Source organism: Carcharodon carcharias, chromosome 8, assembly GCF_017639515.1.
Source record: "Carcharodon carcharias isolate sCarCar2 chromosome 8, sCarCar2.pri, whole genome shotgun sequence".
NCBI classification, from domain to species: Eukaryota; Metazoa; Chordata; class Chondrichthyes; order Lamniformes; family Lamnidae; genus Carcharodon; species Carcharodon carcharias.
Genome location: NC_054474.1, coordinates 159,111,805 through 159,127,709, shown reverse-complemented (window position 1 = coordinate 159,127,709; position 15,905 = coordinate 159,111,805). Strand labels below are relative to the sequence as shown.

The 15,905-nt window shown below is 43.7% G+C and overlaps 1 protein-coding gene across 1 annotated transcript in view; it reads left to right on the top strand.

The window, feature by feature from the left end:
• Positions 1–15,905, top strand: part of LOC121280943 (SH2 domain-containing protein 3C-like) — a 156,069-nt gene that overhangs the window by 87,788 nt on the left and 52,376 nt on the right. The window contains exon 5 of the mRNA XM_041193410.1: positions 884–923. Within this exon, the coding sequence (XP_041049344.1) occupies positions 884–923 (40 nt within the window). The remainder of the gene's footprint in view (positions 1–883; positions 924–15,905) is intronic.

The window sequence follows — 15,905 nt, the reverse complement described above, 5'->3', positions numbered from 1 at the left end:
GAAAGCACAGTGAAAGGCAGGGGAACATATTACTGGATACCACCCAGGTCAAAAAGAGTAAGATTGAGGAAGAGATCAGCTGAGAAGGAATGGGTGGATATTGTCAGGTTTGGGTTTTAAAGCATGTACATGTAGGCTGGAGGGACTGCTGGAGGAGTTCTAGGGTTGTTGAGGTTGGCGAATACACGAGTTGTAGTAGGAGACTCTATGCTGAGTTTTGAATTCAGCACAGTGAAAATGCAGAGTGGTGGGGGAAGGATGTGCATGAGGACTTATTTAGACTTTAGTGGGAACAGGACAGGAAAACGGAAGTGCAATGAATTAAACCTTGGGTGTTTATACAACTTAAGGGAGTGCTGTGTGAACTGATCAAGTCCAAGATCATGGAAACATTGGATTCTCTGAGTGGGTAAGGAGAGGAGAAAGGTTGCTAGTATTTATCCTTTAATTTTTTCCCATCCCACAATTATCCCTCTCCAAGCTAAGAGGGCAGGTGGATGATCTATTCACAAGGCCTCTGCCTCCAGCATCGTTGCTTTTGAAAGAAAACTAGGAAAGCACATGAGAGAAACGGGAATAGAAAAAATATTGAAAGGCTAAGATGGCATAGATGGAATGGATGGAGATTTGTGTGGGGCTGACTGGCCAGTGTTAATGATGTATATTCTATATAATACTCCAGAGTGGCTCAAGGCCTCCTGAAGATAAACTGCAGAGGCTTGGAGCAACTCCCTGTGGGTTTTACCTCCTTCACCCCTTGAACCTCTGGGCACTTCATCTTGGTTCTCTAATTCACTGAGTCATCTTCCTGTACCAGTGGCATCATAGCCATCTGCCTTATCCCCACTGTGCTGAAATAATCTCTTTTTCTTTCTCTCTACAGTAACCTACAGAACATGGATTCCAAGTCGGAATATGTGAAGGTAAGAGCAGCTTGTGCTTCTCTGAAGGACCACAGCCTTCCGTAGAGTTATTGGCCTGTTTACACCCACAGGAGCAGAGGTTGACCACTAAAAATTTCAAAACAATTTCCCTGACCCTATTGAATGAACATTCCCATCTGGGGAACATTCCCATCTGGGGAACATTCCCATCTGTGACTGCTTCAACTGGTTAATTGCTCAAACAAGAAATCTAGATGTTATCTCAGTGGTAGCACTTTCCCCTGTATGGGACTGAGCCATCAGATCAGAAGGTCCTAGGTTCCCTTACAGCAGTGTTTGTTGAGATTAATTAATTCAGTTGTATTGCGTTACCTCAACTCTCTCTGGGGCGACAGCAGGAGCACTAGAATTGGACTCAGCGCCATGGGCCGGGGCGGGGGGTGAAGGTCGTTCAAGGCTCATGCTCCTGACCATCATCCGCTGACTTCAATGGCTCTTCCTGGGAGGTACGCCACACTCCAGTACAGGTCAGTGCCTTCAGGAGAAAAAACTGGCAGAATGATTTAAAAAAAAAACACTTGCTAGCAGCTCCCCGTGAATGTGGTCTGCATTGCCCATGGTGTGAGAGTTGGTTAGCTAGCTGGCTAGAGTGTGGTGCAGAATAACGCCAACATCACAGGTTCAATCCACTACATGAAGTGAAAGAGAGATTGCATGTGGTGACCCTGACAACTGAAAGGTTATTATTTAGTGTTGTCGAGCACTAAAAACCTATGTAAATTTTTATTTGCATGTTCTGTAATGACGAGTGCCCTGCAATGCTACTGTTCCCAAGTTGTGCATTGTCTTTCAGGTATGGCTCCTGCAGTTAGATGAATGTAGGTAATGATCAGAATTACCTGGAAAAACTCAGCAGGTCTGGCAGCATCGGCGGAGAAGAAAAGAGTTGACGTTTCGAGTCCTCATGACCCTTCGACAGAACTTGAGTCCTCAAGTTCTGTCGAAGGGTCATGAGGACTCGAAACGTCAACTCTTTTCTTCTCCGCCGATGCTGCCAGACCTGCTGAGTTTTTCCAGGTAATTCTGTTTTTGTTTTGGATTTCCAGCATCCACAGTTTTTTTGTTTTTATATATGTAGGTAATGATCATATTCACACTGTGTAATTGGCTCCAATATCCAGGCAGCACCACTTGTTCTCATATTGTTAATTTCCTCATAGTTAATGGCAGAAGTAATCGTATATTTAGTGTGTTATATTTAGTAATGTTATATTTAGTGTGGGGGTTATTGTTTATGGACCTCTGTCTTATCATCCCACTCAGAAGGAAAGCATGAGGAAGAGTTAACAGGAGATGGAGGAAGAGAGACTAAGTAAGGGAGAGACAAAGAGAAAGAGAAGAACAGATGGGAAAAGTGAGACAGAGGTGTATGCTACCTACCTAGATACAAACACACACCCACACAACATTCTGGCTAAGATAAAGAGACGAATCTGTGATCATTGTTGGTAATTATATTAAGAACCATTATTAATGTATCCCCAACACAGACCACAATCTTTTCACACCGACAGTTTGCTGCTCACTATTATTTTAAAGGGGAAGTTGATCCTGTTTATAGAAGAGTAAACATCAGTAAATTGCAACAGAATCCTCTGCCCCTTGATCTGGGCCAGATACAACCACTCTCTGGATTAATCTGGTTTGTAACATTGCCAGCTGTTTAATCACAAGGATGTCACCGTTGTGGCCCCTTTCGCCTGCTGACATCATGATAGGGACTGGTTACCAGTGAGTAGATCTCAGCAAAAGATTCTCTTTATCAGAGTCAGCAAAATACAAACCTGTGCAGAGATTCAACTCTTCATCAATCACATTGTGGTCTCAAACAACCAACTTAATTATAACATCACCAGAGTGTGTAAGATATTTAACAAACTGTATGAATGGGTGAGGTATACAGTTCTGCAGTTTCCCCTATCATAGAATCATAGAATGAAACAGCACAGAAGGTGGCCATTCAGCCCATCAGGCTTGTGCCAGCTCTTTAGTAGATCTGTCCAATTAATTCCACTTCCCCGATCCTCCCCCATAGCCCTGGGTTTTTTTGCCAATCACCTTAAATCTGTGTTCTCTTTGGAACCTGTTTCTCTTTATTTACCCTATTAAAACCATTCATGGTTTTGAGCGCCTCAATCAAATCTCCTCCTAACTTTCTCTCCTCTAAGGAGAACAATCCCAGCCTATCTAGTCTCTCCATGTAACTGAAGTCCCTCACCTCAGGAGCCCTTCTTGCAAATCACTTTTGTACCCTCTCCAAAGCTTTGAAAACCTTCCAAAAGAATGGTGCCCAGAATTGAGAACACAGCTCCAGCTGAGGCAAAACCAACCTTTTTATAAAGGTTTAACACCTCATGATGTGACATTGTTTCTTCAAGAAGCTTGTTAACGCAAAAATGAACTTTAAAGTAGAACTTGAGACATGAATTGAAGTGTTGAACAAATACTATTTCCAATATGCCTTTAGATATACTTACCAGGTATACGAAGTTGGACATAAGATTGAGCTCACCAAAGCCGTGAATATTGCACCAATTTGTTCTTGAGAGATCCAGGAGAAGGACTAAGGTCCTATAGTGCAGGATATCACCAAGGGTTGCAAAGAGTAGGAGAGAGGATCAGAAAGAGCAAGGGTGGAGTGATTAGGGTAACTCCAACATTGGATTTAAAGTCTGTAAGTTCCAGGAGGATGGATGGATGGAGTGAAGTGAAGAGTTCTGCAATTTTTCGCAAGGTGCAGTGAGTCTCAAATTTAGTAATGATGAGTTTGCAGGGAGAGGCAAGAGCATTTGCTGCTGAGGAGGGAGAGAGGGATGTTTAAAGAAGTACTGATGACTGATATAAATAGATCAGGGAGAGACAAGAAAGTTTGTGATGAAGGAAGAGGATTAATGGGAGCTACTGATTTGGGAGTTGAATGGATAGAGGTAGCTGAAGAGGGTCCTGAATCATGGGAGCACAAACACTAGACTGAAACCTTGGTTCTGTATCACTCCAAGTTCTGAACAAGAGAGAGCTTTGTGTTAAACACTTTGAAACCATTGGGACTTGCTTTGCTCTTTCTTCTTTCTCTTAACTCTAAGAATGAAGCCATCTGGGTATTTTCCTTCCTTTGCCATTCTTTCTGTTGCGAGATAAAGGGAAAGAGTAGAGAGGCTTTTGTAAGAGTTTCCCAGCAAGGGAAACATGAAGGGTTTGAATGAACTCAGCACACAGTTGGTGATTGTTAGCACTCTGTCGCTTTCTGGCTGTCGACACTGAGGGAATGTAGTGATCTGAAAGACATTTGCTTAAAAGGGCAGTATTGTAGTTAGTCCACACTAAATCCTGGCCAAGCAAAGTTTACACTTAGTTTCCAAATGCAAACAAGTTCAACACAAAGCACAGAGGCTCTCTGCCCCAGGGTTCATTGAACAGTTTACTCCTATCAAGGAATTTGAATTGCAATTTTCTTGATGAGGACATAGGGCTATTTCAAGGCTGCATACACCATGATGGACTAAATCAGTTGAGGATATCCAATACAACAGAAATCACTCCAATTTATATAAGCATTATGACAATAAACAGGACAATGGGCCTATAATGGGTAAATAAAGACAAAAAAATTAAAATCAGCCAGGATACCAATTCCACATCACTAGCCAGTGACCTCACCTGGAAAGTAAATGGATAGACATAGGCAGAGGACAAGTTGGGTTTTGACACAGCTTGATGGCCCCAGTCAAATGGTCAGTCAACAGTTGCTATGTACAACAACAACCACACTAACATCCTGCATCCCCAATGCACCTTTAATGTGGCAAAACAACCAAGGGGTGCTTCACAGGAGCATTATCAGAGAAAATGTTGACATTGAGTGACATAAGGAGATATGAGGACAGGTCGCTAAAAGCTTTGTCAAAGAGATAGATTTTAGGGAGTGTTAAAAGAGGAAAGAGGGATGAGAGACAGAGAGGTTTAGGGAGGGAAATCCAGAGTTTAGAGCCTTAACAGCTGAAGACAAGGGCGCCAAATGTGGGTTGAAAGAAGGAGGGAATGCACGTTAAAAAAAAATTCCAGTTGGCTGAAATACTGGAGAGCAGTCAGTTCCTGTGGGACCCTATCCCAGAAAGAATTGGCATCTTCAGGGATAGTGGGGAGGAACAAATAGAGAGTAAAAACAAAAAAAGGTAAAGATAAACGGGGTCTCACTTGTAATCTCAATGTTGGTCTGCTGTGTTAGATGGAAGTGGGGAGGCAATCAGTACTCGTGTAAATATTTGTTCTGGGTTCCTGTTGTTTCAATGGCGTGGGGTCTATTTTGTGCTTCCTTATCTTAGCCCGATAAACTTTATGAGCTATATAGTGTAGGGCTAATGAAGTGTGCAGCATTTGACAGGACCATTGTCAATCTCCCCTCTCCAACTGCTGCTTACAGGTTGTTGTTGAATTTTACACCTTACAAGTGAACTTCTGGCTTTGGATAATGAGCACACTGGTAATAACTAGGACGGAGTCGGGGAGATGTCAAGACAGGGGGGTATCATCGGCAAATGTGTTTGATTCATAAGAGGATCCAAAAGGCTCAGACTCTGGGCATCTCTTGCTTTTACAAATTGAGGATATGTTAAAAGGATTTTGACCATGTCCAATTCATGCATTTGGGGAAGATTTGCTCTTGGTGTTATGTGGAATAAAACTGTAAAACCCACCCCTACACAGACATGATGCACAAAAGTGCTCCTGATGTTTGCGAGGCAAAAGAAGCGGAATTAAAAGACAAGGAAGCCTGTGTAGAGGAACATTGGGTGCAAAGCTGCGGGAGTTAGTGGCTTCTGTGTCTGATGTATTCTGCAGGGTTACTGAGTAGTTTTTGAATTGGGCTATTAACGGTCAGGAGATGGGATGTTTCCCGTTACATTCTTGAGCTTGGGGACAGCTGTGGATGTGAAAGTCTTTTTCGTTAATTGCATAGAGACAAAGCAAAATAAAAGACCTGACATTTCAGGAAGTGAACATAAAGTACTTTCAGGAACCTTGGTAAAATCATTAAAATTTTACTGAACTGATGTTATCTGAGCAATTTAACAGTTTGAAATTACTTATTTCAGTAAACATTAAAAAAAGTCAATTTTAATTAACAATCTCAAACTAGCACATCAGCTTTGCTGCCATTTGGCTATCCCATTCCATCATATATCCATTCTAGTGCCATAGCAACCTATTACTGCAAAATGTCATGAGTAAACTTTTCTATAATATCTTTAATAAAGATGGGTTAGGACTGAATTAAAGCGTATGTCTCCCTTAAAAAAGGAGAGATATTCCAATCAATTGTACTGCAAATGATCCCAACAAGTCTAAAGGGAGAATACTATGCTCATTCTACCTTGCAGCTGCCCTTGTTTATTAGAGTCATAGGGTTATACAGCACAGAAACAGACCCATTGTGTCCGTGCTGGCCATCAAGCACTATCCACTCTAATCCCATTTTCCAGCACTTGGCCTGTAGCCCTGTAAACTGTGGCGTTTCAAGTGCTCATCTAAATACTTCTTAAGTGTTGTGAGGGTTCCTGCCTCTAATACCCCCTCAGGCAGTGTGTTCCAGATTCCAACCACCCTCTGGGCGAAATAATTTTTCCTCCAATCCTCTCTAAACCCCCTGCCCCTTACCTTAAATCTATGCCCCGTGGTTATTGACACCTCTGCTCAGGGGAGGGCAGTCAGGGGCTGCATTATTTTGTAATGTAAGAGCCTTCCCAAACCTTACACTGTGAACGCCAGTAACATCACAAATATGGAGTGCTTATGGTGTCACACGCAGGGACAATTTTTCACAATCTGACAGTTTCTCAGCTGCATCTACCCTCCATCTACAAAAAACCTGAGTTGCTAAATGACACGTCTTATATTTTGAGTGCTTGATTGGACAGTGGGTTCTACATAAAGAAAGAACTTGCATTTTTAAAGCGCTTTGACTCAGGATGTCCCAAAGTGCTTTCCAGCCAATGAAAGTACAGCTTGAAGTATCACTGTTCTAATGCACATGACCACTAAATCAGAGCTTTGATTGGGAGCAAGACCCTTTTGCACTTTGAGTGGGATGTTCCTTTGGCACTTGAATGTAAATCTCGTTGGGAGCTTGGGCTGTAACAGAAGCAGCGCCTAGTGCTTTATCTGTAAAAGGAAACTGGATAGTGAAAAATATTTACACCTTCAGATCCTCTCCCACTGCTCACTGATGATGCATGGTGGAAATCCTGCCTCCGTCTATCAGTGAAGTCTGACCATCATTTAACGATCTTGAGCTTTTTTAGGATATGATATCATTGTTTCCTGTTTAGAGGTTGTACCAGGTTTGCTGTGAATCTCTTCGCCTGCGGGGAGTACTACAGGTCACGGCACTCACGTCCGATTGTGGTGGAGATGAAGGGGAAATGACCATGATCAGTAGGAACACGGTGTACAGGGGAGAGAAACACAGGACATTTTGGAGGAAGCCTGCATAGCGACACTCACTGATTCTTGGTGACCCAGCACATCTTAAACTCGTTATGTTGCCCGATTGAATTGTCAGCTTTTATTCCTTATCCCACCATCATCATGAAATCCAGCAGATTCTCACTTTGTGCCGTCTTAATCTTCCACTGACGTGTTCCTCCCCCTCCCTTTTATCTAGCCAGTGCAAGTTCAGATTGGTATCAATGTATAGCTCTATTAAAGGGGAGGGCAGCTCTTGGTAAGAGCAGTCAGATTAATTTGCTTTTAAAAATCAGATAGTTATTCCAGGCTTGGTACCGTTTTTGCCTTGGTGGCATTGACCCTAAGCTGCTGCCAAGGGATATCACAACACACTGTGCCCACCCACTAGTACCCATACAGCCCACATCTGTGACAGCAATGACCAGATATTGTTTTGGCCAATGATGAATCCCCTCTTTTTCAAAAGGAAAATGGGCTGGCAGACACAATAGCATCATTAATACAGACCAGTGCCTTGATTGACCATAATATTGATGGCTTCCTTGAGTACATCTGTGTGTGTGTCATGCTTTCAGTGGCACTGAAACAAAAGGAGGCATGCCATGGTGAGGCAGAGCCAGCACTGTCTGGGCACATCTATCAAGATCTAGGATAAAGCAATTTACTCGATCGGCAACTCATTCACCACCTTAAACATTCACTCCCTTCACCACCAACAGACAATGGCTGCAACATGTACCATCTCTAAAAAGCACTGCAACAATTCTCCAAGGCTTTTTGACAGCACATCAAAGCCCATGACCTCTACCATGTAGAAGGACAAGGGCAGCAGGTGCATGGAAACACCACCACCTGGAAGGTCCCCTCCAAGCCACTCACCATCCTGACCTAAAAATTTATCACCATTCCTTCACTGTTGCTGGGGTAAAATCCTGGAACTCTCTCCCTAACAGCACTGTGGGTGTACCTACACTATACAGACTGCAGCAGTTTGAGGTGGCAGCTCACCACCACCTTCTCTAGGGCAATTAGGGATGGGCAATAAATGCTGGCCTAGCCAGCAACACCCACATCCTATGATTTTCATTGGCACCCGATCCATCACCTTAAACATTCACTCCCCCCATCATTGACACGCAGTAGCAGCAGTGTGTACCAGATACTTGAAGCACTTCAACAACTGGCCAAGCCCCCTTCAACAGCATTTTTGCAAACCTGCCAGTAGGTCAAGGGCAGAAGACATATGGAAACACCACCACCTGCAAGTTCCCTCCAAATCACACACCATCTTGACATGGACATTTATTGCCATCCCTTCACTGTTGCCAGGTCAAAATCCTGGAACTCCCTTCCTGACAGCACCTAACTACACCAGATGGACTGTCTAATTAGTGGACAGCCATTGACCAAATCAGGCAGCAAAAAGTATTCTGTGAACCGCAAGTGTTTTATTGTTAAACTATAGTTCAGAACAAATATCAGTTTCCATTCTTCCATTCTAGATCCTCTCCCTGCCCAGAAACAAAACCACCCCCCCTACTGGGGAGGGACCCAGCTCTTAAGTACAGGTTTCAGTGAGCATCACCTGCTCTCAATTCACTCTGAAGCTTGTTCTGGTTTACTCTTAAAGGGACCAGCATTTCTAATATTGACATGGACTGCAGATGTTCAAGAAGGCAGCTCACCACCACCATCTCCAGCGAAATTAGGGATGGGCAACAAATGCTGGTCTGGTCAGCGATGCCCACATCCCATGGAAGAATTTTTAAAAATGCAATTAGCCTCTTGTTCCATTTTCTCAGCCATGTTACCGAAAGTTTAACTAGATATTATGGTTAGGATAGACACACTCCAAGCTGTGGGAGTTGCCACTCTCTCTTGATAGTGATCCTAGGATACTAGAGTTGGAATAATTTGGAGTAAGAGAGGCAGAAAGACTCAAAAGCATAATCGTTTACGTACCTTTAAATTTCACTTACGTGCTGTTTTCTGCTCTCGCCACCAGTGGTCCCTCTAGGCCAGTCCAAAGCTGCACCTGAACTTATGCTAACTGGGTTCAAACAGCATGTTTCCATCTGAATCTGTCTAAAACCTACTGATCACCTTTCAGGCCTAAACCGTTGCAACCGAGGAAAATTTAGTCTACTGTCTCCCCATTTAGCTTTGCCCAATAGCTTATTTGGTAAAAGTGTTAACCAGCATACTGGAATTTGATCTTTGGTCTGTGTTGTGTTAGCTGAAGCATTAAGATGAGGACATTATTGAACTTAGCTGTGATCATTGAATAGCCAGCCAATACTTTGGATCATAACTGAAGAATGGCCACTGAAATCTGGAGAGAAAAACAAAATAAAAACCTTCCTACTTACATTTTGCTAGTTTCCACACCATGATACCTATTTCAAGTTTGAAAAAAAGCTGCCACTTCTGACAATTCAAACCTGTCACTGGTCCCAAATGGATTCTTCCTCTCTTCTTTATCCCTAAACATCTCCTACTGTGGCCCAATCACATTTCCACAGTGTTCCAGCTGGCAAGATGGGTTGAATGATGACTACGCTGGAGTTAATGTGTTTCCAAACCCAGCACTCAAGAGAGCTGAAGGGAGGATCTGCCTCCCGTCTTCCGGTACCCTGATGGTGGGAAACATTAGGAACCCTGACATCCCTCACTATGACAAACATGGCATCCAGCCTTTAGCTAAGGGCACTGACGGAGAGTGCCATGGAACGGAGATGGAGATTGGTTCAAGTCCTGCTTCCCTTAGTAGCTGATCTGTACTGAATGAGGTGGAGCTGAGCTCCGCAAGGAGGCTGGTGGCAATGGTCAGGTTGGGGCTTTGGGGGGGGTGGTGAGGCATGGAGAGAGAATGTGTGAGTGGCTCCTGGGTGGTCTTGGAGGCCACTAGGTGGTCAGCAGTAGGGGCTGATAAGGTGTGAATCTGCCCTACCAATGACAGAGTCACTCAGCTAAACACAGAAAGAGGGAGCGAAATGACAGGGGAACGTAGCACAGTGACAAAGCATTCCATCTGCAGCCCAAAAATATCATTACAAAATAAAATGAGTGAAGACCATTATCAATTCTAAGTGGTAAAGAGGTACAATTGAGTATAGCTTCCAGGTAGCAGCTCACACAGTGAGCACTGAAGTAAAGATACTGTGTTACTGAAACACTGTCACATATAAATATAATTTCCAAGCTGCTGTGCTAGGTGACAGAATAGCACCTTTAATTCAAAAACATTTTGGATTTTGCCGACTAATAGGCAAGGAGTCTGCAAGCTCCTCCAGACACCGGCTGCAATATCAACAAGCCCTGCAAACAGACCACAAATCTATGCCAGAGCACGTAGTAATGGAAAAAAAAATCCCTTACGAAGCAATAGTGTCAACATCTCTCAGGTCGGATGGGTTGATAGTGAGAAACGAGTTACTCCGGCTGGTTAATTAATATTACAAACACAATCAGAATGCAGCAAGAAGGCAGATTATCTCAGTAAATGAGTCTCGTACAACACAGATGTGCTGACTCCATCTCTACAGCCCTGTCCAAGTGGTGATACTTGTTGGTGCAGTGGGTTAGACATGGACTGGTTACTGCTGGGACCTGAGTTCGAATCCAGCCCCATGGAAAGGATATAAGACTTTTCTAGTTGCTAGCTGCGGAGTGTTTGGGTTAATCCCAACAGTGTTTGGCCATGGCCACATGGTACCGAGGTGGCAGTCTGGCTCATCCCACAGGGATGTCTGTTGTGGAAAATTGAAAGTACCACATTAATACTTCATGAGGTGCCTGCTGGGCACACAGTTGGAACAGTGTAGGGGGAACTTTAATCTAAAGCTGACCTGGGGAGTGCTTGATGCAGTTCTTCATATCAGATGTATAATTAGTTATTAACAATGTGTTTAATGCCATTGTGGGCTCTTCAGATGCCCATCCGTCAGCTTCCACTGATGGTTAATCTGAAGTGCTTTTACTGGGCAAACTGACCCATGTCACCCACTCCACCATCATCATAGACTGTGATAGCGATTCACAGTTTTGTTTCCTTAATAAATAAATTCATCACTTGAAGTATATTTTGCTCTTGCTGTTTTTCCCTCCAAAATACAGGAAGGCATTAATACATTTGTAAATGGGTGTTTAATTGGCAAATGAATTTCGAGATGGATGAGTGTGAGGCTGTGCATCTTGGTAGAAAGAATAAAGAGGCCACTCATTCCCTGGGTAATAAGTAGGGGTAGCAGAGCAAAGAATTTAGGGTTACACCTTCACAAATCAGTCAAAGAAGCGACACTGGCTAAAAGGACAATTAAAAGCAGAAAACCAGCACTGGGGTTCATTTCCAAAGGGATAGAATTGAAAAGAAGAGAAGTGATGTTAAATTTGTATGAAACCTTGATTAGACCACACCTGGAGTTAGGTGAATAATTCTGCTCTCCTTATTATAATAAAGGATATGGAGGCACTGGAGAGGTGCAGAAAAGGTATACTAGAATGATCGTAGAACTGAGAGGTTGTAACTATCAGGAGAGATTGAACAGGATAGGGCTGTTTCTTTTAGAAAAGAGGGATAGCCTGATAATGAAAGAATTTCATAGAGTAGATGTAGAGAAGATGTGAGGGTGTCCAAAGACAGAGATTATGAATTTGCTCATATTTCTTATGTTCTTATAAAAGTAGAATTGGCAAAACATTCTGTTATCAGATGTGCCACATTATGACTGTTGCCCTAAACAACATCCAATCTGTTACAAAGGTACTGGTGCTCCAGCCAGTCACAGTGGGGGGAGGGAAATCCTTTAAAAAAAACAATTCTGAGAGGAGGGGATTGGGAATCCAAAACCATTAGAAAAGGGAGGATTCTGCCCGCAGTGGTGTAATATCTCCATCAACCCAGGAATTACAGACCTTATTGTAACCTTATTATTTCTATATTGTACCTGAAGCCCAAGGCTGTAGCAGTTTAGCTCCAGTACTCCTAAATTGAACATGGCGTCTTGAATAGGGCTCCAATTGGCATTCAATGTGACTTTAATTGTAGAGATTAGGGACTCGACACAACAATGAGTTAGGACTCCAGGGAGAGTGAACACATGGGGGCGGGGGGCACATGACATGCTCCTTTATCCTACTCTGCACATAGCTTGTACTTGAATTCAATTATTTAAATCCCTTTCAACTCTGAACAGTCTGCTCATCTATTTCCTAATGCGGTACTATCAAATGAGGACCTCTCTCATCCAATTGAATACAGGGATTTTTTTTTTGCCTCGGCTTCATCAGGCTTTTTGGTTCTGCAGACAGAGAACTTGCTGAACAAACCGAACAGAAGAAAAGAGAATTTTTTTTTGCTAACCATGACACAATTGCTGGTGCATCAGTCAGACACAGCAATATCGCTGTGAATGGTTAACCATTTCATCTGCTTCAACCTGTCATTACATCAGCCTTGTGTCAACCCTGGCTCGGTGGGTAGCACTTGCGCCTCTGAGTCAGAAGATTGCGGGTTCACTTCAGAGACGTGAGCACAAAATCTAGGCTGACACTCTCAGTGCAGTGCTGAGGGAGTACTGCACTGTCCAAGTGCAGCTTTCAGATGAGGCATTAAACGGAAGCCCTGTCCGCCCTCTCGGATGGACATAAGAGATGCCATGGCACTATCTGAAGAATAAACAGGGAGTCAAAGCAAATATTTATCCCTCAACCAACATCACTAGAAAAGAGATTAGGGTATTTGGTCATTATCTCAATATTGTTTGTGGGAACTTGCTGTGTGCAAATTGGTTACCATGTTTCCTGTGCAGTATTACAATAGTGACTAAATTTCAGAAGTACTTCATTGGCTGGAAAGTACTTTGGGATGCCCTCATTAAACTCCAGAAAGTCATGTGCTGAAAGGTAGAAGTGGATCCAATCTTTCTATACTTTTATGTGCATTTATTTAGAGTTACACATTACAAGCATACACCTCCTCACCCAACTGCTCCAGTTTCAAGCTGTTCCTTTTTTATAGGGGCATAAGTGAATCCTCAGTTACTGCCCTCTGCCAGCATACAATTAGATATAATTAATATACAAATAACTGTCCTGAGGTTAGAAAAGGCACCGTATATATTTACACAAAACCAACATTTTTCTTCCATCCTCTTGAAGCTACTGATTTGTTCTGCAGCTTACTCTCATGACATTGGCAGCCCTTTGGTACCTCATCGTTCAATGGTCTTTCATAGGCAAGTCTGGACTGTGAGAGTTTCACAACTTGTCCTCACCCAATCAAAAGAAAGAAAAAAGAAAGGCTTCCATTTATATAGCACCTTTCATGACCAAAACACTTTACATCCAATGAAGTAGTTTAGAAGTATAGTCACTGTTGTAATGTAGGAGACATGGTTGGAGTCATCCCTTGCACAAAGGAAGATGGTTGTGGTTGTTGGAAGTCAGTCATCTCTATTCCAGGACATCACTGGAGGACTTCCTCAGGGTAGTGTCCTCGGTCCAACCATCTTTAGCTGCTTCATCGATGACCTTCCCTCCATCATAAGGTCAGAAGTGGAGATGTTCGCTGATGATTGCATGATGTTCAGTATCAGTTACAACTCCTCAGATACTGCAACAGTCCATGTCCAAATGCAGCAAGACATGGACAATATCCAGGCTTGGGCTGACAAGTGGCAAGTAACATTTGTGCCACACAAGTGCCAGGCAATGCTCATCTCCAACAAGAGAGAATCCAACCATTGCCCCTTGACATTCAATGGCATTACTATCACTGAATCCCCCACTATCAACATCCTGGTGGCTACCATTGACCAGAAACTGAACTGAAATAGCCTTATAAATATTGTGGCTACAAGAGCAGAATCCTGCAGTAAGTAACTCACCTCCTGACCCCCCAAAGCCTGTCCACGATCTACAAGGCACAAACCAGGAGTGTGATGGAATACTCTCCGCTTGTCTGAATGAGTGCAACTCCATCAACACTCAAGGAGCTTGACACCATCCACAAAGCAGGCCGCTTGATTAGCACCACATCCACAAACATTCACTCCCTCCACTGCCAATGCACATCTACAAGATGCACTGCAGGAGTTCACCAAGGCTCCTTAGGCAGCACCTTCCAACCCCACGACCACTACCATCTAGAAGGACAAGGGCAGCAGACACATGGGAACACCACCACCTGGAAGTTCCCTCCAAGCCACTCACCATCCTGACTTGGAACCATATCGCCATTCCTTCACTGTCGCTGGGTCAAAATCTTGGTGCCTCAAAATCTTCCCTAACAGCACTGTAGGTGTACCTATACCATATGGACTGCAGCAGTTCAAGAAGACAGCTCACCACCATCTTCTCAAGTGCAATTAGGGATGGGCAATAAACGCTGGCCTAACCAGCAATGCCCACATTCCATAAATTAATAAAAAAAACCAGCAGCCATTTTATGTGCAGCAAGCTCCCACAAACAGCGATGTGATAATGCCAGGAGACATTTTATGTCCGGCAGCATCGGCGGAGAAGAAAAGAGTTGACGTTTCGAGTCCTCATGACCCTTCGACAGAACTTGAGTTCGAGTCCAGGAAAGAGTGCTCTTTCCTGGACTCGAACTCAAGTTCTGTCGAAGGGTCATGAGGACTCGAAACGTCAACTCTTTTCTTCTCCGCCGATGCTGCCAGACCTGCTGAGTTTTTCCAGGTAATTCTGTTTTTGTTTTGGATTTCCAGCATCCGCAGTTTTTTTGTTTTTTTTTTTCTCGACATTTTATGTCCATCTGAGAGGCAGACAGCACCCCAATGGCTCATCCAAAAGACAGTACTTATGACAATGTAACATTTCCTCAGTGTTGCATAGGAGTGTCAGCCTAGACGATATGCTGAATTCACACATTAGATCATATGCTCAATACACACATATGCATGGCAGGGATCACTGGATAGTGAACAAGAAACCCTCGCTGATTATTGCCTCTCTAATCCAGAGAAGCTCAGGCTGGTTGTAGCGCTTCTACTGTACTTCCAGCCATGACAGGTTAACTCATCATAGTATTGAAATCCCTTTACTGTTATACCAAATACCTCTGCCCCCACAGACAGCAGCAGGCAATGCTCAGCTTCATGTTGTTGTCTGGCGCACTGACCTCTACCTCGCGGAGGCTGAGCGTCAACTCGCAGACACTTCCTCCTACCTCTCCCTGGACCATGACCCCACCACTGAACATCAAGCCACTGTTTCCAGGACTGTCACTGACCTCATGTCCTCTGGGGATCTCCCTCCCACAGCTTCCAACCTGATAGTCGCCCAACCTCGGACGGCCCGCTTCTATCTCCTCCCCAAAATCCACAAACAGAACTGCCCCGGTAGACCGATCGTCTCAGCTTGCTCCTGCCCCACAGAACTCATTTCTCGTTATCTTGACTCCCTTCTCTCTCCCCTTGTCCAGTCCCTTCCCACCTACATCCGTGATTCCTCTGACACCTTACGTCACATCAACAA